Consider the following 25686-nt stretch of genomic DNA (forward strand, 5'->3'; position numbering starts at 1 on the left):
TATTAAACATTTTTTAAAAAATTTTTTTGAACAGTAATTTCTTGTACCTAATAGAACATTAGGAGATGTAGGTACACTTACGGAGCAAAAGGTTTTAGGTACTTGATTTTTTATTTTTATTGGTAATAATATTATAATTTGAGAGATCAATCTGTAAGATTATAGGTAGGTATTAGACGTATATATTATTTTAATGCGTACAATAAATAATAATATTCATATAGGACATAAGTCGAGAAATCAGAGGGAAAAATCTCCGAATATAACAATGCCGCACAAGTGTTTCGTCATAAAATCTCATACAATATATAATTATTATTGTAAGAGACCTATCTGTGCGATAGTATTTTTTATATAGTAAATATAATTTCACGACCGGCCATGTATATAGATATAGAATAATAGCTAAATGATAGCTTAATTTAAAACAAACTTGGCTATTAAAATACATTGTGCATGTGTTATATATATATGTACAGAAACATCGACCATGCGTTTATTATACGATCGTTATCATTATTTTCACTTGGTTTTCCGATTCGGTCGGATAGATAGTAACGCTCGTTTGTGCGGGAGACAAGCGCCCCCTCCGAACCTCTTAAATTCCTCGATGACCGTCAGAGTAGCGTTCTATATATTATATATAGGTTTGTTATATGTATTTATATGAAATGCGCCGATAACGAGAACACATTAGAAATCAGACTTGTGTCGGAATGTTTTTTCCCTTTCGTATTATCATTCTTAATGGCTGGTAAAACGGTACGAATTTGACAAAATAAATATACCGCAAAACCGTTTGCAGTGTTTCACAATGATATATATATAAATACCTTTCACCAGAACGTCACAAATTATCGTTATTATCATTTTTTTCTCTGCGCACGTGTGTCGATACGAAAACGTCACGTAGTTCGTTTTATGTACTGTATACATATTATATATATACACACAAATAGTACCTACGTATAAATTGTGTATACATCAACAATAACAATAATAATAATAATATTGTTATTTACGATACAATATGATTTATAAGTAAATAAGTATTATATATATTTATATATATATATATGTATTGTTATAAGCGCGAAACGACCGTATCGTCGATTCGTATCGTTTTCCGACAATATAATATATTATTATTATATTCGTCCAGATATGTGTATATATAAGACATAGGTATAGGTATGTGTCTATAATAATTGGCTATCATATGTTGATTCAATTTTACAAGTTATGTATCTCTATTTATTTGTTTATTTACTATAAACATTTTATTCATTAAAAATTACCAATCTTAATATGTTAATTATAAATAGGCGTGCAGACGTATGTATACATGTACTTGTAGATCTATATCAAATGTTTAATAATAATTAATTTTGCCATGTTTACTGTTTAGTTGTTGGTTGTTAGATAGATGATAATATAGTGATAAAATTCAAAAAAATATACAAATCTACGACTCTATAATAATAATATAATAAATTAATAATGTTCAATAGATGGGAGACTTTAACGAACGATGCGCGCACAGAAGCGATTTAAATCGCAATAGCTGCAATATATTATAGAAGTGTATACATAAGCATAGCAACGTATGCAGCCACCATGATTATAAATAACTTTCTTAATATTTTAATTTTTGAAATATTTTGATTAGATTATAATTATTGATGCTGCGGAATGTTGTACCTCATCCAATATTCGTATACTTGTGTATATTATTATACTATATAATGAAAATACTTGATAGTTTTATTGGTTATTAATTCTTATGGACCTATAATTGTTTATTGAAGCCTAATTATTAATAGATACTAACAATTTCATTAACTGTTGAAATAGTTTTAAATTCATTTCAAAGTATAATCAAAAAGCGGATATAAATATAAAATATAATATAGCATACAGAGTATGATTAGTGCACCCTGCATGTTATATATATATAATAATGTGTATTATAATTTGAAATCGTAGCCGTGAAATCGTTATTGCTACGTATCTATCTACATATATACATATATACAATAATAATATTATATTCACGTTCGCGCGTAAGTCTAAGTATACCTGTTATATATATTATTACGATGCGCGCGCCGATACGCGCGCCCAGTGAAAGTATTAGAGTATAATATATAATATGATAATAACAGTAATAAGTAGTAGTAATAGTAGCTATATAATATACTGAGATTTAACGCGGGCAAAAGCGCAAGACAGTCGTTGTATATATAGTATATACATATACATATATAATATGTCGTAACTATATAAATATGTATATATGTATGAATGGGCGCGCAGATCAACACACGCAAACGTTAAACGTGCATGATACATTGTAAATATACGAGTTGGCAAATAGTAATAATAATAATCAGGGGAGAAACGTTTTGCTCGAGGGGTACTGCAGTAAGTAAAAGCGATATTCTCGCTCGCGCGACCGGCTGATTCGTCGTCGTGCGGTACGTTATTAAATTACTACGACGTTTTATATATTATTATTATACATATATTATATTATATCGCGTCATTTTTTTAATGGACTCCCCGGGGGGAGATCTATCTATTGGAGCGCGTATAAATCAAGTAGGTATATGACCGCGGTTTTTAATTTTTTGTCTGACGATCGATTCTTCGCGAACGGTACGTACATCATATAATATATTACATAATATTATTTTTCTGAGTCTTCAACGCGTTTTATTATTTATTAGCAAAACCTGACGACTTGTGTCGCAGACACGTCGCTGCGGCACATGTATGTAGCGCACTCAGTGCCCCTCTCAACTCAATCGGTCATCATTGTAAGTTGCGATATCGGCTGTCACGGAATAGTGAAATATAGGACACGCGTCTTTGCATAAAATTTAATATTATTCTTATGATGTATAATGGGACGTGGATAGTCATCGTATCAACCATTGTAATTTATACGATATTTTAATATTTTAACAATAATCCGAATTGTGTTGAACACTATAATTTTGTATTGTATAATTTATATATGTATCTCAGCATTAATATACATTTATATATATATATGTATTTACTTTCGGTACTGGTCAATTACTCGATGAAAACTTAAATATCACAGTTGTCTGTACCTGCATTGTCTGTTGTTAAAAGTGGTTCAATTTCTGTTTTTGATAGACTATTAGTGTAATATAATATTATATACGTCAGATATTTTTTTTTTGTCACTGAGATTTTTGAGTGGCATACTTTGAGCTGCCGCGGAAGTGTGTATAATATTATGATACGATCATCAAATAAAGCATAATGAACAAATGCCGCCACGATGAAAACCGATTATTATTATTATTTTTTTTTATGCCAAAACGGTTCTATAGGCGTGATCAGAATTCCTTCTAAATCGATATTATGGATAGCATGTGCATGGATCTATGAAATTTGTGTTTTCAATAGTAAATTATCATTGTCGTCTGCACAGTGCACACACATATTATAATACTCGTATGTATATAATATACGACACATTTATATTAGTATATATTAGTTGTATATACGATATACCTACTTCGCCACACATGCCGTACAAAATAATAAAATATTTATTATACCTATTATACATTTATAAATATCGATTTCAGTTGCCAAACGTAATAAGTGTTTTAAAATATTTTGTTGATCGTGAAAACTGAATCACATACATCGACGATGAGCCGAGTTTCCTCTATATTATCAAGATTTCTCAAGCAGTCTATGTCACGGCGGCGCTTTCGGATACTATTGTCTGCGCTGATATCGATTGTATCGCAATCATCTATTCAATAATTGTTCATACTATATATATAGTATGTATACAATATCTCGATTATTAAACGTTTGCGGTCATCCCAAATCGCTATACGATATTGTTATTATTATTATTACGTCACTCACACATGACGTGTATCGATAGGTTTCGCCATCCGTACACATAATATATACATATGTGTGTAAATACTTCATAAAATAATATATGCCAATATATAACCTACGAATGGTTGATATCGAAAGGCCGAATACAACTTTCATTTCGGTCCTCATCCGATCAGAGATAAAAACAACTGTCGTTTTCTTTAATATAGGTTGATATAATAATATGATAATATTATGATCCGAGTATATAGTGAATGCCTACCTACGCATTTAATAGTATCAAAATAGTGTAAGTTAGGAAGGGAGTAATGAACTTGAATAACTTATAAATTAAGTCAACGTTAAAAGTGTAGTTAACAAACAATAATAGTATTTACTTTACTCAAGTTTGAAGTTAATAGAGAGAAAAATATTATTTTATTCTGTTGAAAATAACTAATAAGTTAATTAGTATTATTTTTTGATCACTACTTGGGTCACGCGTATAGTAATTATGCTAATTTATATTTTATTTTTTAAATAATAACTAAATTTAATATTTTATTAATGATTTACCTTATACGGTGAAACATTCCGTGTACCCTATAGTAGTCACCCTTGTCATTATAACGACGTTTCATTGTTGCTGTACACCAAAATGCACGTAGTTATGTAGTTACAACGCATCATCATTATATTCTAGCTGATGCATCTATTATATTATAATATAGCCCCGTCGTACCCTGTAATTTATAACACATATAATATTATTAAATATACATTTTGGTAGTAGGTACAATCTGTCACTCCGACACGTTGTGAAACTTATAAGTAGCCTAAACGTTGTATACGTAAGCGTAATACGATTAACTAATAATATATATATATTATTATTATTATATCTGGGAAATGGTTTGTGATAGATTGCATGCGTATCATCATCTCGGATCTGTATCCTTCAACTATGTCCAAAGAACATCGTCGTGATCATAATAATATAATATAATAAGTAATATTTTCTTGTTGATCAGATTTTTATTCTCACGCATAGACAGTATACATAATATTATAATCTCTATATAATATTTGTTCCAGAGCAGGTAATACTTGCATCAATTACGTTTGTGTGTGTATATATTGTGTAATATTAGAGTTTAAGTATAACTAGAATTTAAAAAAATAAACATTCATTCTAATAATAGTTATTATTTGAGATTTTTTCAAATGTTGCTATCGCAATTATTTTGTACACCATTCGATGCAATTGATATTCACATATTTTTAAAACGATAAAACGAATGTATGCTAATAAAATTATCTCTTTTAATCCGAAGGACAGTGACATCTAATAATTGCATATAATTAGACATACCTACTTATTTACATATTTAAACTATAATTGACATATTATTTGCCATCATTTTCATAATATTCTCAAAGAGGTTATTGTATAATATTATCATGATTATTTATAATAATATTTTATTGGCACCTTGCGATTACCTGTGTATGAAAATAATAATATTTAAACATTTTAAACACATATAATTCTTAATATTCGGTAATATAATATTAAATTAATTATATACGGCCACAGGTAATGTACTTCCATAGATCATTTCGTTTGCCCGCAATATCATACGGTGTTAGTGGCGTGTATTCGATCTTTATCTGTGGTCGATTTTTGTTTTGGAAAATAATATTATAATAGTATTTTCAATTTTGTACGATTGCCTTCATATTTATACATATATATACAAATATTATATATTATAATAATATTTTTTACATAACGACAATTTATTATAAATTATTATTTAATAAGCGATATAGTGCCTTGGGGCCAAACTCATTCATTATTCTGTATAAAATAGGTACATATGAACAGTATACGCAGTCGGGTTTTCTAATGGTTTTTGTTTTCACCGAAAAATTCGCTTATAACCGGTGTGAAAAACCGATTTCGGAGCGTTAACATTTAAAATAATGACATTAATTAATTTAGAATTGCATTAGAGAAATCCAACAACTATAATAATAATAATATGTATTATCTCCGTTCATACATAAATCAAGTTATTTTGGTGGTGAACTTTGGCGTAATATACTCACTATCGACGACGGAATTTTACATTTTCGTTTTGCGCGGGAAGGCTGGAAAATAATATAGGTGCGATACGCGCATTCTCTGACTATAAACAGCTATTAACGGGATTCTCTGAATTAACGACGATGATAATATATTGTATAATATTATGTCGCCTAACGAGATCGAAGTAGGAATTTTTAATTTACTCCGATCGGTTATTAATCGGACGTGCGGGCTTGTGTGTGAGGTGTGGTCTGCGCCTAAAACATTTTAAAAGGATTGCACAGGAACACCGATGCGAAAAATAATTGATAATAATAACATGTATCATTCGACTAACGGACACCTGACGAATGGAAAACAAATTCGACTGCCACTGCTGCCGTGGTCTTAGGTCCAATGACCGTCGTGCATTAACATACAAACACATTTTTTAAACGGATTTTCACTCGTGGGTCATATACGCATACGTGTGCACCGTGCCGCGTAGTGCGTTACCGGTTTTCGACCGGCGCACGTCGATGGACGGAAATTGCCATATTATTTTATCCATAATATTATCACACTTGTTTTCATATTCTGTCGTACGACGGACGGTGCATCACGATAATATTACACATATTATACATATTAATATATTATTATTATTATCATTTTATGCCGATATAAAACGGTAGGCGACAGCGGTATGAAATACTAAGTATCTCGGAATTGGGTCCTGTTCGCGTCGACGACATCAATCTCTATGTGTGTTAGGCAATCGGACGTCGATGGTGGTTAAAGCATATGATAACAAATATTGTTAGCATAAGTTAACGACTTTAAAAACTTTAAGAAATGCATGTAAATATGCTCTTATATATAAGATATATAAAGTTCGTTTATAATATATTCAAAACTATAGTATAGGTATAGTATTTTAATAAATTATTCATAGAACATATTTCATAATAGCAAATTCTATAATACCTACATTAATAACATACTTATAGAAGTATGTCAAAAACGGCATGATTTGTTGTTTTTGTTTAATGTGTATGAGCAGATGCTATGTACTTTGAAATCTAAAATTTAAAACGGAAGTTTACCGTAGACAAAATCACGGTAAAGACTTATAACAATTTTAAATCTGGGGACACTATAACTAATTATTATTTAGTATCGTAAGCGACGTGATGATAGACGTATGAAAAATATTTTTAGATGTTACAAAAATTGAATTAAATATTTATGATTTGGGGATGGTTTGTATTTTAAAAAGGTTGAGAACCACAGGTCTATGTGGCTAGGCGGAAATCGGGTCGTGTTGCAGTCGGCCCGGATTTTAAATATCACGAACTCGATAATAATAAATTTGTATTACGCGTGCGAGTATTATACATCGTATAAGCTGCGGGGGCGGCGACCCGGAGCGGTACCTTATATTATAATACATTACATTAACTGCATTATTACGCTGGTGGTACAACGACGACATAATATAATTGTAGTATGATCGTGAATTAGCTGTGCTTTATACAATCGTATTTATATAGGAACACTGTGGCGTGTGATCGTTGTCTATATTATACGGTGTACGCGTAACACGCTTGCAAATGCACCATCGACGATGACCCGCCGTGGCTGATTTCAATTTTTACCTTTATTATAATAATATACTGTATATTTTAGACCTTCGAGTTTTTTATCCCGCGCCTTACGATCAGAGAACGCGATCCGTTATAAAATTGAACGGCTCATATAGTATTGTAGGCCTATAGTGCGTGTATTATAATATATATTCAAACCTATACTGAAGTTGTGGCGTAGGCGTAGGCGTATTTTAATGAAATATATTTCGCATCTACGAGACAACGACTAAAACATAATTTAATAATATAATCGTAAAATAAATCCCGTTATACGTACACCGTCTGCCTATATATCATATTATTAATAAATAATAATAAGCAATAACATATAAAATTATGCAATAGTTGTCTTTTTAATACGTATGCCTACGAGTATAGAAACAATTTATCAATATATGCGTCTCTCCCTACTAGCGCTTACCGAACCGTGTAGTGTACTCTATTCAAAATGGTTTCATTTTTTTTTTTTTTTTGTAATATAAGTTCAGAGTATTACATATAGAAAAAAACATTGGTTTTATTCAGAACATTATTGGAGAGAAACAAAATGTCTTGGTTATTATTTAAGTGCCTTGGAAAAATCTTCTGCAGAGTACAAATTATAATCCGGATGATACTTGGATTAGTGTTCCGGATTCGTCGGGACTATCAAAGTTCTGTTGTGAAAAGAAAATAATCACACCCGCCTATTATTCTTACGCATTATGTGTAAAGTGTATACGGCAACCGCACACGGATCTCAATTTCGATAATTCGTTTTGCACGGCGCTTTGGATCATCATAATAATGCAATTATAATCGCGTATACATAATATAAGAATAATACTGATAATAATATGTATCGCGCGACCACTATACGATAGGTATACGTGATAAACTGATAAATATTAATAAGAATATTCGCGTATTATTATAATATATCGTCGTGATAATAACACTAATACCGTGAAACGAAAATTGTCTTCACGGCCAGGCGTTTTGCAGCTCTCGCTTAAAATGCAAATTAAAATCTCGCGCCGCAAATCGTATAATAATATTATATATACACACACATGACGTGACGGGAGCAGCTAGAGCGCGAAAAATTATATAAAAAACCGAAATCCATAATATAATAAAAATAACCCATCGGCCAAATTGTAGTGCATTAATATCATATTATTATGCTAGTTAATAATAATAATTTAAATCAGAGCGGTGATCGGCGGGGCAAGGTCGTCGGCGGCTGCGGTACCACGCCCGAACGGATCTCGCGAAACAGACCCCCGGGGGTTAGCCCGCCTGCCACGACTCTATTTATATAATATTAATATATATATATTACTATATAATATATTATATTACTTTGCGCGGTTTCGCTTTTTTTTTTTTTTACTCTTTTTCTCTCACACACTCCATCTCGCACGGTTCCCGAGGTAGTCGCGACCGTCAAGGTCGTCGAGGAAAAATCGTGTTTTTTTTTTGCTGTACATATTTTTATGTAACACGCGCACGAGGATTTGATTTAGGGCGTTGCCGCCGCTAAGTTAATATTATTGCACTTGCGGAATTATTACGGTGTGTGTGCGGAAATCTCCGGCCGCATAGTATACATTACGATTAATATTATAATAATATATTATACGATATTCTAACCATTGTATATCATGTGTAATATCATAGATATTTTATCGTGATCGATTGTTTGTACGTGATATTATTTAGCTCCTGTTGGACGGTATGCGTGTGTAACGATTTTTTTTGGTGGGTGTTATAAAATAATAAAGCGAATTGGTTTTGCGCTTGCTACCGGATGGGTAAAGCTTGCAAAATTAAAAACGTGAAGTTATAAGTTAATAATTTAATAGTGAATTGTAGCAATTACAAGTATAACATTTAACTCGGTTAAAAAAAGAAATCAGTTAATCGTTTTTAATTATTACTTTTTTTTTTAATATTTCGTTAAAAATGAAGGTAACTTAACGTATTGTTTTTCAATTTTACCGGAAAAACTCAAGTTATTACAATTTGGATGTTTTACAATTTCATATTTACCGATTAGTTAAGTTAAATTTAAATAGCATAAAAAAATTAACCTTTATGCAGTTTAAGCTATACATATTGAAAGTCCTTGTGTATACGAACTATCGGGTGCGTTGGCAGTCGTATACATGTACACTCCACGATTTTAATGTTATATGTGCATTTAGTGACGCCCGAGCGGTTTTGCACGGTTAAAACTACACGTGCGACATAATATAATATTATACGTACTGCAATATAGTATTATAATATTATACGCGTCTTAAACCTATCTGTTATTGTCCACGTAATTTTTATTTTTATTCGCAGACTATAATAGTGTAATATAGTATATTATTATAATAACCTTTGGAGCTATAGTATATGTCACCTATTTTCCTATATTTACATATTATATATCAGTAGGAAGGCACCTAAATTGTATTTATCATTATGTGCGACTAATGTGTGTTATTGTGTACAGTATTTTATATTTTCTTAAATAAAAACAGCAACCAAGACACTTTTTACACTCTCGTTATTGATATATAGTTACCTATGTAATGTAACAAACCGTTTTGATATTTTATTTCTGAATAATATGATATAATATAACTTACAAAGAACTCTATTTTTTAGTCATACATAACCTTTCCGAAAGTTTTAAACTATCCATTTATTATCTAAATTGGTTTCCGGTCGAATTATTATTATTTAAATATAATATTTTATCAAAACATCGATCTTCTGAAATAAACAATTTTTTTTTTTTGCAATGAATATTTAAAGTATTTGAAAGAAATATTAATATTAACATTTAGCATTCTTTCGTATTGTAGGCTAATGTAGTAATACATACATTTAAATTATTATAGTATATTATGTTTTCACTATTTATTTATTTATTATTTTGTTTTTTATTCTTAGGATCACATTCAGGAAGTTTTGGATAAATGGACGCAAATTGATGACGAAATTTGGGCCAAAGTCATAGTGCTCGAAAGGAACCGTCGAGTGGCCAAAGCTTACGCCCGTGCGCCGATACTCACGGTGAACGGGTCCGACGAAGGATTCGATGGATACAGGTAATAATAATTAAATAATCGATTGTATTATGTACCTAACAGTAAACACAAATTATTATAAGTTTTTGGTGGTATAAGCATCGTATATATTTATTATATAACATAATATAGACAATCCAAAAAAAAAATGTTCAAACGAGATTGTGAAAAGTCTCATAGGGTCAAGGGTTTTGCATTGTACATACATTTATTGACCTAATCATTTTACGAGGGAATGAATACTATACCTAGAAGATTAACCCAGAAAATTACAGACATAATACGTTTTACTATTGAGACATGAAACTTTCACATAAGACTGATAACAAAAAAAAATTATTTCGTGTGAAATTCTGGTGGCATAATAGTACACAATAATATAATGTATAATATGCTCCGTTTGTTCAGCTGCAATAGCGTTCTTATTCCCGCAAAAATCTAATATTTCTATAAAGTATAGATGAATAATTGTGAAACTTATGACAGATAATAATGGCACTGATGTGGGACCACTGCTAGCAAACCAAACATTGTTATCATAACATTTTTATTATTTTTTTAATATATCGTGTTAAATTAAACAAAATATACTTTCGGGTCTCTAAAGAAACATTTTATACAGTTATTGTTATGTATAGTATTATACAAAAAAATCGGAATTTCTGAAGGGTTTGAAAGAGGGGTTATCTTTTATTTAAAGTCCCACAAAATTACCAATTTTCACTACTTGCCCTATTATACACTATAAACTGTTTATAAGTTCCATACACCTACAGTAATATAATGAGATGATAATTATTATAATTTGTCAAGACTTATTATTATAATTATTAATAAACCACCTGTATCACTATATCTACATGTTTTGCTGATTTATTCGTATAAAGTGATTAATGTTTGTTAATATGCGTTTTTTTAATATAAAACACTTAGTTTTATTTATTATTGAAATAATTAGCATTTGATTATAAGTCATACGAGAGCGCGAAAGTACAATAATAATGTTATTATTATCAAATTAATACGATAAACCAAAGCGGTGACCTTACAAAATAGAATAAACGCAAACGTGCTGCATGGCGTACTTTAATAATGTTATTAAGTGTTGGGTACCACCTACTACTTAGGTACCTATATATTGTTTAAAGAATGAGTTTTCGGAAAATTTATACTCACAAATCGAAGTTAAGGATGCATATGTACATACCGTATAATTCACAACAATTTTCTCTGGTATATTGTTTAATATAATATAATGGTCACATTATAGACATTAATCAGTTTCGATGGCAAACATTTCTATATATTATTATGGGTAATATCATAATAATTACATTATTATTGTGTCTCGTAAAAGGTTCATCATTAATCGGTTGAACCTACGCGACATTACGATAATAATAATTATAGCATATTATAATATAATTATATTATGTATATTTATCATTCTACTAGACGCTAATTTGTTTTTATTCATTATTTTTCGGAGACACCTACATGACGTTTAATGATAATTATAATAATGATATTAAATTTTCAAAAACTTGTATACTATTATATGAATTTGTCCAATTCTGAATGCTGAAGGAAGGAGATAGATGATTAACATAATTATATATAAAATGTAGGTTTCTAATAATATTATTCGTCTTTTACTTTATTCCCGTATAAATTCAATCTTAAAGATAAAAACATCATGCAGGGTGTGTATTAAAAAGTCTACATTGCTATTTTTTCCGCGCATAATATTATTATATAAGCCCGCGAGGTTTCGGCTTAGGTGTATTATAAGCTGCCTTCTATGTATTATGTGTGTCTTATAATATTATGGAAATTATCAAAATCGTGTATTTTTTCATTCGACGAGAATTGTTGAATCGCTTCAATAACGAATACAGTACTTTTTAACCAAACACTCAATTGTGATAATATAATATGACAACAAATTTTTATTTAAACGAAAAAAAATCATTTTCCATATACATTTTTGGCGATGTTACAAAAATTAAAATATTTTTATAATTACGTAAAATCCGAATCTAATATAATATTATATATCATCGATATTAAGTCGGGCTCCCAATTATTGCAGTTGAATTAGCATTTGTAAATTATATACTCATATATATTATATATATTATGTATATATATTTTCTAAGAAACGTTTCTGGTTTTGGAATTCTCTTCCCGCAAGTCAGTGAACTCTCTCGGCCATATGTACACAATTTGTTTTTCCTCCTCCACCACTACCACCACTATCCCGCCATCACAATCGCCGCCACCACTACCTCCACATCGCCCTTCTCGTGTTCATCTGTTTCCTTATACGCTTGCTACACACGTGCACACACGCTCTAGCGCGCGCTTTCCAATTCAACTCAATTATTATTACTGCGCCGATAACGAAACCACAGTGGTTGTTTGAATCGCGACAATTTATACCCGGACTCTTTTCTACACGTATAAGACACATACGTATGTCCGCAAGTATACGCGTATACGTAGATGGCGTGAACCGGGTACACACACGTGCATATAATATTATGTATGTGTGCGTAAATCGTAAATCTCTTTATAATCTATAAGCTCACAATAGAGTGCAGGCCAATAGCTGAATATTTATTGTCGTCTGCGGCGGCGTTGCCGACGAACGAGTTCGCGCGGCGGGCGCGCGACCTATGAGAACTTTTTGAGATGCGAAAAATAGATTTTGAAACCAGTCGCGCGCTATAATATACATATATATTAATATGTATAATAATATGTACACCTATATTATCCAAAGACTGCAAAAGATTTATAGCGTCGGTTGTGTGACGTAACGATTTCAAAACAAAATAATATAATATGTAATATAAATAACACACATTATTATTGTAGTCGCAATATGTGTAATATTATCTAAATAGTAAATATACAAATTGATTTTAGAGAATTTGTTATACTTCTTAGAGATATTAGGAAAATGTAGAGAATAGTTTAACCAAGTATACAATCAAATTCACTAGAGGTAGATATGTCACCTTGATCCAGTCAGTTCCCAAAGCGAGGTGCACCGATACTTGAATTTCCTGTGAGCTATAAAGTACTTATAAGATCTGAGATATACCTAGTTCTTAATAGTGACGTATTTATATTTTTTCATTTTTTAGGGGATGAAGTCAGTCGGGTTATACAGTTAGTATATATTTATTTTATTGTAGTGATACAGTATATTTTAAACTAATAATAAATATTCGTTTAATAATATGTTATATGTGTAAGGTCGCTGCTGTTTATATGTGATATATAATATGTATATGTATATTTCCGAGTAGACATTATAATATATTGAGTCGTTGTCGTCGTCACGCCGAATACGCTTTATGGTATCGTGGGGCGTACTCGAATCGAAAACCATTTGCTGGAGTCTTTAAAAACGTATAAAAATTCTTTAGCGCCCGTTCCGACAGCTTAACAGTCGAATGCCAAGGACACTAAACTCGCCCATAGCTTCTAGCGTTTAAGTCTCCGAGGCAACTTTAATCGTAGTATAATAATATTATCAAATTGTTAAGTTGTCGTCATCGAAACATTATATTATATTATATATGGTCATAACAATGAATTGCTGTCGCGGTACTATAATATGTTTTAAATAGTTTTCCACGGGATGGTTATTCCAGCTGAAGCTCAATGTCATATTGTTATGTACGTATCTTCATTTGGAAAACGTGGGTTATAATATTATATGTATAGGTACCTGCGTTGGGGGTGCCCACGACGAGATGACGGATACTATAAAGTACAAGCCATAGGTATAATTGTAATATATCTACAAATCATTATCCAAACCTTCGCAAAAACATAATTTTTTTTTGTTTTTGGTCAAAAACACGCCAGTCCACTAACTTTGTATGTAGCAGTCGTTATATTTTATTCTTCTCGTCTGGAAAAATATCTATTAGAAATAAAAATTTTATTAATCTTCAAACTATATGCATTCTCGTTTATATTATGAGTTATGACATATAATTTATAATACACCCAATTATGATACAATGTAATATATTATAATATACCCACCTACAGATACTGCTTATGCGGTTGCAGGGACAACGAGTATAATAATAAATTTGAATCATATCTTTGCGTGTCTTACTAATCGCTAAAAACCTTTTATCGTTATTATGAAAAAAATAAATTGCGAATACTTCGATCAAAGTACAGAACACGATTATACTGTATTATACATAATATATATATAAATCGTCGGTTATTCGTTTTTTGCTTCTTATTTGCCTCGTCAGGTCAACCGACTAAATCGTTGTTGGGTGGTATAATATAATAGGTAGATACCATATTTTTTTCCACAGTTCTTTGCGATTTCTTAATTAGAACGAGAATTCGTGTACGCAATTGTTATTATACATTTTTTTTAGTCTGGGCACGACTGCACGACACTTGAACATAAATTTGCCGCCACGCCGTTACACAATAATATCGGATTGTTGCGTCTACGTGCGATGCAGATGTAAAAATGTCAGTTTTTCATACATTAAAAAGGGTGTTATGATATTATACTATATTGTTATTAGATTGTACTCTAAATTTAAAAACGCAAAAAATTGTTCTTTTATCGGAATAATTAGTAATATAATTCACGACAATTCGCGAATATATTATATTTCTTAAAGTAGTTACTAAAGGTGTTTTATACAGATAATTTAGTTAATGTACTAAAATTAAAATTATTTTGTGTTCAAATATTTTGGTATGTACGAATATGTTGAGATTCCCTATTAATATACGCATAATATATCATAGGTATATTTAAATAAACGTATTGTTTATTATTATTCATATATATATATATTATAATGAATAAATCTATTGTTTCAAATGCGACCACGTAATATCGTTTTAAATTATAGTGTAAATGTCTCCTCTGAACACCGCATGCAGGTTTACCAGCTGTGTTTGTGAACAACGCATGCTTGTGTGTAGATTCCGTCTTGCAAAATAATATAATAATAATACAATTCATATTATGTATTACTATTGCGGCTTACTAGAAAGAAATACGACAACTAAAACCATTTAACTACCTTATATTAGGATTTTTTTTTTTATTATTATTATGTGTTTAATTTATGGAAAACAACACGACTATGATTGTACACTGTATCGGTGTGTTATGATTTCGTGATTTATGTAACAAAAACTACATTATATTATTATTATTGTATTCTTAGTTGACATTTCCTTGGTGTTATTTTGGGTCGAAATGACGGGCGAATTATCGAAGCATAACTATACCATTCGGTTTGCGCGTGTGGTTTCGACATGCAAGTTGAACGCTATATTTACTGCATATTATAATATTTATATATTACGATCGGTGATCAGTGAACACACTGAAATTTATGGATCTGTCATTATTGTTATTATTATTATTTTTTTAAAGCGTTTGTCGTTGGTTTATTGAAATTGTTTAGTTCATTGGTCTTGCATGAGACATTCGAAATATGCACAGTATAATAGTATTATGTACAACGTAAATCTATGAGTGGTATAACGATAATTAATAGCACCATAAACGTGTTTAATGCAATTTTAATTTAATATGTTTTTTTAACAAGAAGTGTAAACGTAGGTATTACTTTGAAATTAAATAGTTTTCCGTTTCAATATATATATATATATATATATACAGGATAATTAAAAAATAACTTCTCACCCTCTCTTTCTTCTTCAATAATTTAATAATGTATTTATATTTTATTGTATTACTTAGAACTGGTGTATTATGGAAATACAAACTTCTATTTTCAAATGATAACCTTTCTTTTATACATTATATTATTAAAAGGATAATTTTTTTATTTAAATGTATATGTATATCAAAATTAAAATTTGAACATTTAATTGTTATGTCTATTATTTTTATCGTATAATCTATTGTACTAGTTGAATTTTTCCGACAATCAAATGAAATAATATTATGTTTACTAATATGTACATTATGTTATTATTCTTTTGTTATTATGATACATATGTATAATATACTTTAATACTTATATATATAGGTATATTTGAGGTCACTATATTTTCTTTTTTTTTTTTTGAAAAGCTGTTGCTATGCTATTATAACACTACGTTTCTTGTATATCAACATATTCTATGCAGATAATATATTGTATTATATTTTTGAAACCCGAGCATAAAACCGGTTTGGCTAAAAAAAACAAAAATCCTTGCATCGAACTGTCGAATTACACGTTTAATTAAATTTTTTTAATATAATAGATATAGCAGTCGATTCGATAATAATAATAATGATTCAAAAATGTTTTCGATTCGTGGTCAAATGAAATAAATTTGTTTACGTGTATCTCGACTATAAAATAACCTACGTATAGCCATTATTTGTGACGGTGTATAACGCATATTATAATATTATACAATCGATATTAACTAAAATAATCGTAAATCAATGATAACATTATAATGTAGAAGTGGATTTTAATGTTTTAAAATTCAAATAAATTTAAGCCTATAAAAAAATGATCTTTGATAAATTATTATTTAATTCGTTTCAATTGTTCCTAATCATACAAAGTATTGTTACCGTTATCGAATTCAAATTAAAAATGCAATAAAGAATTTTACTAAATCAATGACTAAATAAAAATATATAAACATAATGTATAGTGCTATACAACAGGAGTCATTAATTAATATATTTATATTTTTAGAAATTTAGGAACATTTTAGAGAACATCAATATTAAATAACCTATACAAGGAATTTCTTTAAAGAAAGTAAATAAAAATAAAAATAAAGTAATAAAACTTCATCGAATTAACAACTGAAAACGTCATTATTTCTATACGGGCCAGATAAAGTTCGTCCATTGCCCACCATTTGGTGACCTAAGATAAATCAAAATCAAATTTATTCAACTTTTGACCAAAATAAAATAAAAAGATATAATCATTTCGATCCTAAGTATTGTATTAGATGTATATCTACATGTATGTATACAATATACATGTTATATTATTTCATGATATAAGGATAGATCGTGCGTGGTGAAGTCAAATGATGGTGAGGAGGAAGAAGGTATAGAAAAAAGACCCAATGTCACCTTCTTTCGAATCCGGTCAGTCCGGTCGGATCGGGTCCAGTCAGGTCCGTGATAATAATTTAATAACACTATTATCATATTATTATTATTCGCATCATTGTAATGAAATCGAACGCGAAACGAAGCTTGCGGCGTCGTCGTGTATAATATTATACACCTTACACGCGCATTTTTTTTAATAATATTGTATTATATTATAAAAATGTTATCGTAATGTCAAACATATTATGCTACACAGCAGTGGACGGTTGAGATATAAAAACAGATATTGGTGTACCTATCTGCCGAGTGTTGGTGGAAAATGGCACGGAGGCTTGAGGGGCAATGGTGGATGGTGGTTGATGCTTTATCGTGCATATTTATAATATTTTATTATAAATATTATCCATTTTTTTCTGCGCAAACGTGTAAGAGATAAATACGCGCGTTAGGTACATACTCCGACACATTTTATATAACCCACGGAACTTGCGAGTATTGTGTTGGTTTGTCGCAATTCATATAGACAATATAATTATTGTCTATTTGATTTGGGTATGCTGAAAAATTTAATAATTTGTCTATTTTATAAAAATAATTGTATATTTTATTTTCCACATAATGTAATTGACATGATATATATTTTAGTTTTAGAATCTAAGCATCCAAAGGGTCAGAGGGATGGTTGGGATGACAGAATGTTGTGAACTAAGCGAGTAGATGGCATAGACTACTAGTACATTAATAAAACATAATATATGTCGTACAAGAATAACAAAAACTCATATTTTTTTTTTCATTTATATTTTATAATTTATATAATTTTTTGGTTCTTGTTTAAAGCATGTAGGTTGAAATGAGGATATATTATACATCACTGTTTGGTGGTTGAAGCATTATATATACATTATTATTTGTAGGTAGGTACTTGAATTTCTGTATCTGTATACCTAGTAGTTTATTCACGTGGATGATGTACGAGAACATTATCTAAAATTAGATACTTTGCAACAGTGACCACGGCCCGAGGGTTGTCATTAAAAACTCTTTATTGGGGTGCTATGAACAATGATGGGTCGCGTAATACAGAACAGTGAATCATCCAATGATGTGATAACAGTTGTATACAAGATGACAGAAAAGTACCATTATTTTTATTTTTATACTTAACTTCAAATTCGTGTATACCTAACTTTCCATAATAGTGGATTTTCGTTGACTTATTATACTTTAAATATTTTTCATAATTCATGAATTAGAAAATTTTGATGATTCATTCGATGTAGAAGTGTTTGGTCATCAGGCATTGAAACACCTCTTTGCTCGAATTAACTTAGATATACTTAAAGTGTGATAAAAAGTATTTAAGCATTTCATCGATATTTGTCTTTTATCACCACAAAAAAAAATGTTTAATAGTATAATCACTCTGTATTATAATATAATAGGTATATACCAATTTACGCGTTTTGGTTTTTGTGTATCACAAGTTATTATTATTATCGCTTGTACCTATAAAAACGTTACGGAGATTAAAACATCTATATTTATTATTATTACTATTTCATAATATATCTAGGCATTTTATAGTGAAATGGACACCGTACACGTGTTTATTATTCGTACTCGGGCCACTCGAAGAATGAATTTTGAAAAAAAAAACGAAAGAGCCCGGCGGGGCTTTTATTTATTATTATACTTATACATTTAACAGCGGTATAACTAATGCAGCAGCAAATCCTGCGAACAAACGCGTATTCTTCGATAAAAATCTTAGCAAGATGCAGTATATTATGTATAATAAATAAATTAATGACTATATTAAAAAAAAAAAAAAAAACATCCGGCCCAAAACTACGTGTAAATAACTGCGTGACTAAGTAAAAATAATAATACGTCAGCCGCTTAACTTAGGCTATTTAAAAATATAATATTAGCTTTAGACGACAAACGCTAGGCTTATCGAACATTAATTTGCATAATTTATTATGATAATGCACACTATTAACGATTGCATTTCCCTTACCCCGGGCGTGTAGTAAATTAACAAATTAGTGGACTAGCAGCGTTTAGATACGATGACATAGGAGGAGAGCATTAAATATAAAATATTTTTTTCAAAACATTTATCTTTAACTGTGGGATTGCGGCAATTTCGAGGATCATTACTACAACTAAGACGAGTTTTTTTAAGACTTCATGGTACATATGTCACAAAATGCACTATCAATTTTTAAATTATGTTTTTTATTTATCTAATTTTTTATATTCTTAGATATTTATTTTATTAGATACTAATAATTTACTTAAAAATTCCAACTAAAAAATCAAATTTTTAATAAATTCATTATTAAAGAAAAATGTATTCATCATTTAGCTCAAAATCTAAAATGGGGGTGAGCTATTACCCAGTATAACACATACATTTATGTCCATAAATACTATAAACGCATTACATAGATCATCGAAAACAATATAATACGTATTATTTATGTAATATTATATCATACATTAAACGCGTTTATTATGATTTATTCAATTTCCATTGTTCGGGATCGAGAGAAAATATAATTTCTTTTAATCGTTTATACATGTATTACATATTTTACAAGAACAACCTCAGTATACACGCGCTATAGTACGTTCAAACGTTATTGCAATTTTGTGCTTTTATAATAATAGTATTTCAGTACCTAATAATAATTGTATTCTTATGTAATGTGATAATAGTAATAGTTTATTATACTTCCTTTTCAACGATCGTCCCACGTATCAGTGGCATCAGCAAGAATAGTTCCTTGTTTGTATACTATAAACATGTATTATTATTATATTTTTATATATACATAAATGGATAGAAGAAATATTATGAATCACAACGATATCGTCCTCCGAAACAAAACACGTCGAACTACGTCGCAATTGAGATCATGTTTTCCCCTGCAACAGAATGGAGTACTATTGATGAAAAAAAAATACTACCCATGACTTTGTAAAAGAAAAAATGCAGTCAAATTGTATATACCACGATTATATATAATATGACGGTGTAATATATTGGCGGTAGTCAGCTATACATTTTTAATCGCCATCAATCTCTGCCGCAGAGCACGTGTCCATTGTGCGTATTGCGGTGTATAACAATAATGATATGATACGGCGTGTAGGTACCCATTAAATTTTATGTACGTCATACAGCGGTGACGGCGGCGTGAAAGAACTCGATCTCGGCCTGTCAGTCCGTGTTTGGTGTTAATTAAAACAATACCTATGGGTAGTGGGTACGATCAGTGTCGCCGGCTGACGGTTTCGTGTTTTCACAATCGTCGAATCTAAAAACGACCAACTGAACAGAAAAATTTACGATATAGTAATGTCATGATGCACAAACGTACCGAAGCAATAAATCCGTAACCGCAAAAACAGTGGTTGAGTGAATTTGTTAAGTTGGCCACTATCACGGTCAAATTACTTCAAGCAAATCGTAAGTTATAGTATTTCAATTGTAAATGATTGTAAGTCCGTTTCAATAATTTAGAAGTTAAAACTGTGCACCTTGGGGAGCAGTTGAAGTTTAGGTGGAAGCCATCCCCTCACAAAACAGTTCAAACAAAATTGTAAGTTAATATTCTTCAAATTTAAGTTATAAGTCCATTTCCGATGTTTAGCCTTGATGGAGTAGAAAGAAAACTTTGACCACTCGGATTCATAATATAATACATTTGTATATACAATTTCCTTCATTGTACTTGTGTCATTTGATTATCGTTTGACGGCGTTTCGTTCTTTTCTAGGATGATTAAATTTGGTTTACATTAATGTCAATGAGATATAATTAATTTTGTTGAACGCAGACGAGGAAAGTGTCAACACATATTGTGAGGGTATAATAAACAACGAGTTCATATCACAATATTCGTGTGATACGATTGGTATAATTATTGTGGAATCATCTATAAACGTTTGCGCTACGGGTTGTCTACGTGTATTATATTTTATACTATAAATTGTGAAACAGGTTCGATCGTTTCACCCGTTGTAGAACGCTGCAATAAATCAACCACGTCTTAACCTACCCGGTGCAGATTTATTTCGTCTAGATAGTTTTTAATGTTTCACGCGTGTATATAATATAATAATATGTGTGACCGGAGGCTCCCGCGAGCCACTTACGACGACGAAGATACGAGACGATAAATTAATACAACACTATTTAATATTATAAGTGTTGCCGTTTTCTTCATATAAATCTAGTGAAGATCTGGAAAGAGTGAGAGAGAGGTATGTCGACGAGTCGCATTATTCTCTAGGTGGCATATTTAATTCACTAGATGGTGAATAGTGAACACACTCACGTTTTCATACGCGTTTCATCGCACATGACACAATTTATAAACCCAAATTTCTATATAAGTCTAATTATAAATTCAAGTTGTAATATTATAATAACTATGATATAACATTAGAAATCCTTTAACTTTTTGATAAAATAGAGCAGTGGTAAGAAGTCAAGGGATACGTAAATGAATGAGAATCAAAGGTAGATATACAAGTTCACGATTTATAGCTCATAATATATCAAAGAGTTATTTTGTAATTTTAGAATAATTTGAAACACCAATAATATTTAAATTAACTTCTGTGTTACTTAACACGTTCATAAGAGGTACTTATATATTTTTTGTCGAGGAAGTAACTTATAATATTAAAATATTATTTCATAAATAAGTTATAAGTGAGATAATTAACTTAAAGTTTTATCTTAATAGGCAATGTTAACTTATTAATATCCGGCCCCAGTTAGTACTCATAATAATAATTATAATAAAAACCCCACATCTTTTATACTAAAAAATATTAAATCTCGCATAGACACGATTGTTTTCTATTCGTTCTCGCGCTAGCTGCTGTTTGTGAACATACGGGAATGCTAAAATATGATTGTTATAAGACGACCAGGTCTGTTAATTAGTCATAAAGCAGCTGGCGAAGCGGTGGGCGGATAAAGTAATAATAATACTCCTTACAAAAATAAAGGGAAAAGAATACGCTCATTGTAATATATATGTATAATGTAATATATAATGTATACTTATCCACGATGTAGTTCAAAAACAGTTCCAACGAGTTACGTAAATGCGTAATAATAATGTAATAAAAATTTGTATCCGTTGTATGACGTGCCTAGCTACTATTACCTATCTATATATAATAAACGCTCGTCAGTTGTTAGGCATATTATACTTATTATTATTATGTCTTCGGACGGTGTAAATTTTTTTCGTCTGTATTTTCCGTTCGTAATGCTTGTCCCAGGAAACATAATGACGATGTCGCGGGCTCTCGCTGCAGGTGGTCACTACTTTTAGAAAATCGAGACCCATGAGTATCTATAATATTATTGTTATATAAGTACCATGGGTATACCTACTTTCTGTCGATCCGTAAATATTAAAATAATAATAATATTACGACAAACGTCTGTTCCGTAAATTCTATTCCTGTGGTGGTGATGGAAATATACCATTACATAATAATAATATGCAGTTATGCTTTGTCATTGTTTAGGTACTCACTTTGGTTTTGTCGCCGACAGTTAGATAAAACTATTTTATGACTAGACTAAAAAAAAATCAAAGTATGTATACTATAGGAATAACATAGTAACTGCAACCGGTAATAATAAAGAACGAACTAACACAAGTTTCTAAAAAAAAAACAACAACAATAATGAAATACATATTTTATTATACATTTTTATATATATTTTTTAAGTTATTATTTTTAAATCATAGTATATACTGTAGGTAATAATATCATAATTTGTCAGTTAAATTTTTGTATATTTTTTCTTCGAAATGAACTCCAGTCTCCAAAATTAAATAGTAAATAATATTGACCGTTTCATTTGGCGATTATAATATGATTATATATCATAACATGTATTTAAAAACCGTATAGAATAACAACTATAACGTGTTGTCCGTGTACACGCAAATTGTGTAAAAAATTTAAAAAATAATAACCATCACTCAGTATAAAACACATTATAAATAGATAATATTATTGAACTAGAAGGTGTTGCACTAATATAGATAATAATATAAATAATACAAGGTATTCTATATATATTTTTTTCTCGATTAATTTTTTCATTTCGAATTCTGCAACGGTCCGTGCGATTTGGGTCAACGTCAATACGCAGCGAACATTATATTATTTCAAATGATGAAGGGAGAGAGAGGGAGAAATAATATTATCATTTCGTTTGTCGGCTGGATAATTTGTGGTGTATAATGTATATTACAAAAAATATGTATTTCGCGTATCTAATTAAATAGACGCAAAAAATGAAATCTGCTCGCGCCTGATCGTTAAGGATTTATCATTTATATAAACATTCTACTCGTGTTAACTACATAATAATTTAACACGGGTACGTGCACTCGTTAGCACCAATATTATAATATATATATTATATTATGACGTCGTTTACGCTCTCGATTTTTTCGGCTCTATAAATTCTATCGCACTCGTATAATATGTATAAATGAATAATATATTATGTTATATAATTATTAATTTTATAAATCAGTGTAGTTATTAATTAGTAGGTATTTGTTTTACGGTCGTCCGAGATTTGTGTGTGGTCTGAGGATGAGCCTGTATAATACTTATTACTTACCACATTCATTTATGTAAGTGACTTAACAATATATTATTCAAAAATATCAATTCATTATAAAAAAAAATGATTATTCAATAATTTTTGAAATTTTTATTGAATGGTATTCTCCTCTCTTTTCAATTTAGTAATAATTAATTATAGTATTAATATCACTAAATATCATAACAATAATTTCATAATCGTTATAATAAATTTATATAGACTGTATAGACTTTAAGCGATTAACAGAAGAAGTTTTTTTTTAGTAAAACTTCAAAAGAAAAATCCAATAGAACGTGATTTCCGTAATATTTATCTTCGAGAAACATAATTTATATATATATATAATAATAATTGAATAAGTAAGAAAAACACAATAAGTAAACACAAAATAACAAAATCGAGCGTTTAACTGTATAATATTATATTAATATATAACAGTAATAATTTTATTGATAAATGTAAGAGTTATTGAAAACATTTTTTTATGATTTTATAATGTACTATACTTAAGTTTTTTTTATATTTTTTTTAAATGATGAAATACATTTTTTTATTTATATATTGTAAAACAAAATATTCTTTCTGATGATTTCAATACCTACAAAAATAATAAATAACAATAACAATAATAATAATAATAATAATAATAATTATTATTATTATTATTATTGTTGCAATGAGCCGTTAAATCTACAGTAAGTGGCATTTACACCCAGGTTTTATAATTATAAGTACTGTTATTAATGATTTCTATAAAGAAAAATTGTCAATTATCATTGGTGGTCGTTGAATCGTGTAAACGGTACGATATTTTAACAAAAAAAAAAAAAAATTAAATAATTTATTACTCACTGTTGTACACCTACAACGAAAGCGACCGTTTCGTACATGAATTATTTCAAATCTTTATAGTTTATAATAAACATTGTGTTGAAAGTTAATAAATTAGTCACATGTTTGTAAATTGTATTCCAAAAAATACCCTTCTGAGGCTAACTTAGCTTACTCATATGTTTGGTGTGAGGAAAAGTGGTTCATATCCCTTGAAACCATCAACAGTATTATATATTATAGTTTAAAGTTAAATATCAAGTTATAGTATATATAATATTGGCCTTAGTTTCTTAGTTAGCTCTTTAGCTCTTATCAATAGATATCTTAATTGGAGGCGATGAAATGTGTTAAAACAAAACATTTAACTAGCGAGTATGTTTTGTTTTGAAAAAAAATACCTGTATTTAATGTAA

At 29.7% G+C, this 25686-nt stretch overlaps 1 protein-coding gene and 1 long non-coding RNA gene across 5 annotated transcripts in view; one reads left to right on the forward strand and one right to left on the reverse strand.

The window, feature by feature from the left end:
* Positions 1-25686, forward strand: part of LOC114124925 (uncharacterized) — a 140076-nt gene that overhangs the window by 91933 nt on the left and 22457 nt on the right. For all 3 annotated transcript variants that reach the window (XM_050202186.1, XM_050202187.1, XM_050202188.1), the window contains exon 3: positions 10525-10682. In XM_050202186.1, coding sequence (XP_050058143.1) covers positions 10525-10682 — 158 coding nt within the window. The remainder of the gene's footprint in view (positions 1-10524; positions 10683-25686) is intronic.
* LOC126550491 (uncharacterized) lies at positions 21469-23426 on the reverse strand. Of its 2 annotated transcripts, none has more exons than XR_007604606.1 (4): positions 23346-23426; positions 23201-23270; positions 23014-23131; positions 21469-21559 (listed from the first exon to the last, which is right to left on the reverse strand). It is a non-coding gene; the product is annotated as an uncharacterized LOC126550491 (long non-coding RNA). The 2 variants fall into 2 exon arrangements; XR_007604607.1 differs by having other exon boundaries at positions 23197-23270.

Source organism: Aphis gossypii, chromosome 2 (genome assembly GCF_020184175.1).
Source record: "Aphis gossypii isolate Hap1 chromosome 2, ASM2018417v2, whole genome shotgun sequence".
In the NCBI taxonomy this organism is placed as follows: Eukaryota; Metazoa; Arthropoda; class Insecta; order Hemiptera; family Aphididae; genus Aphis; species Aphis gossypii.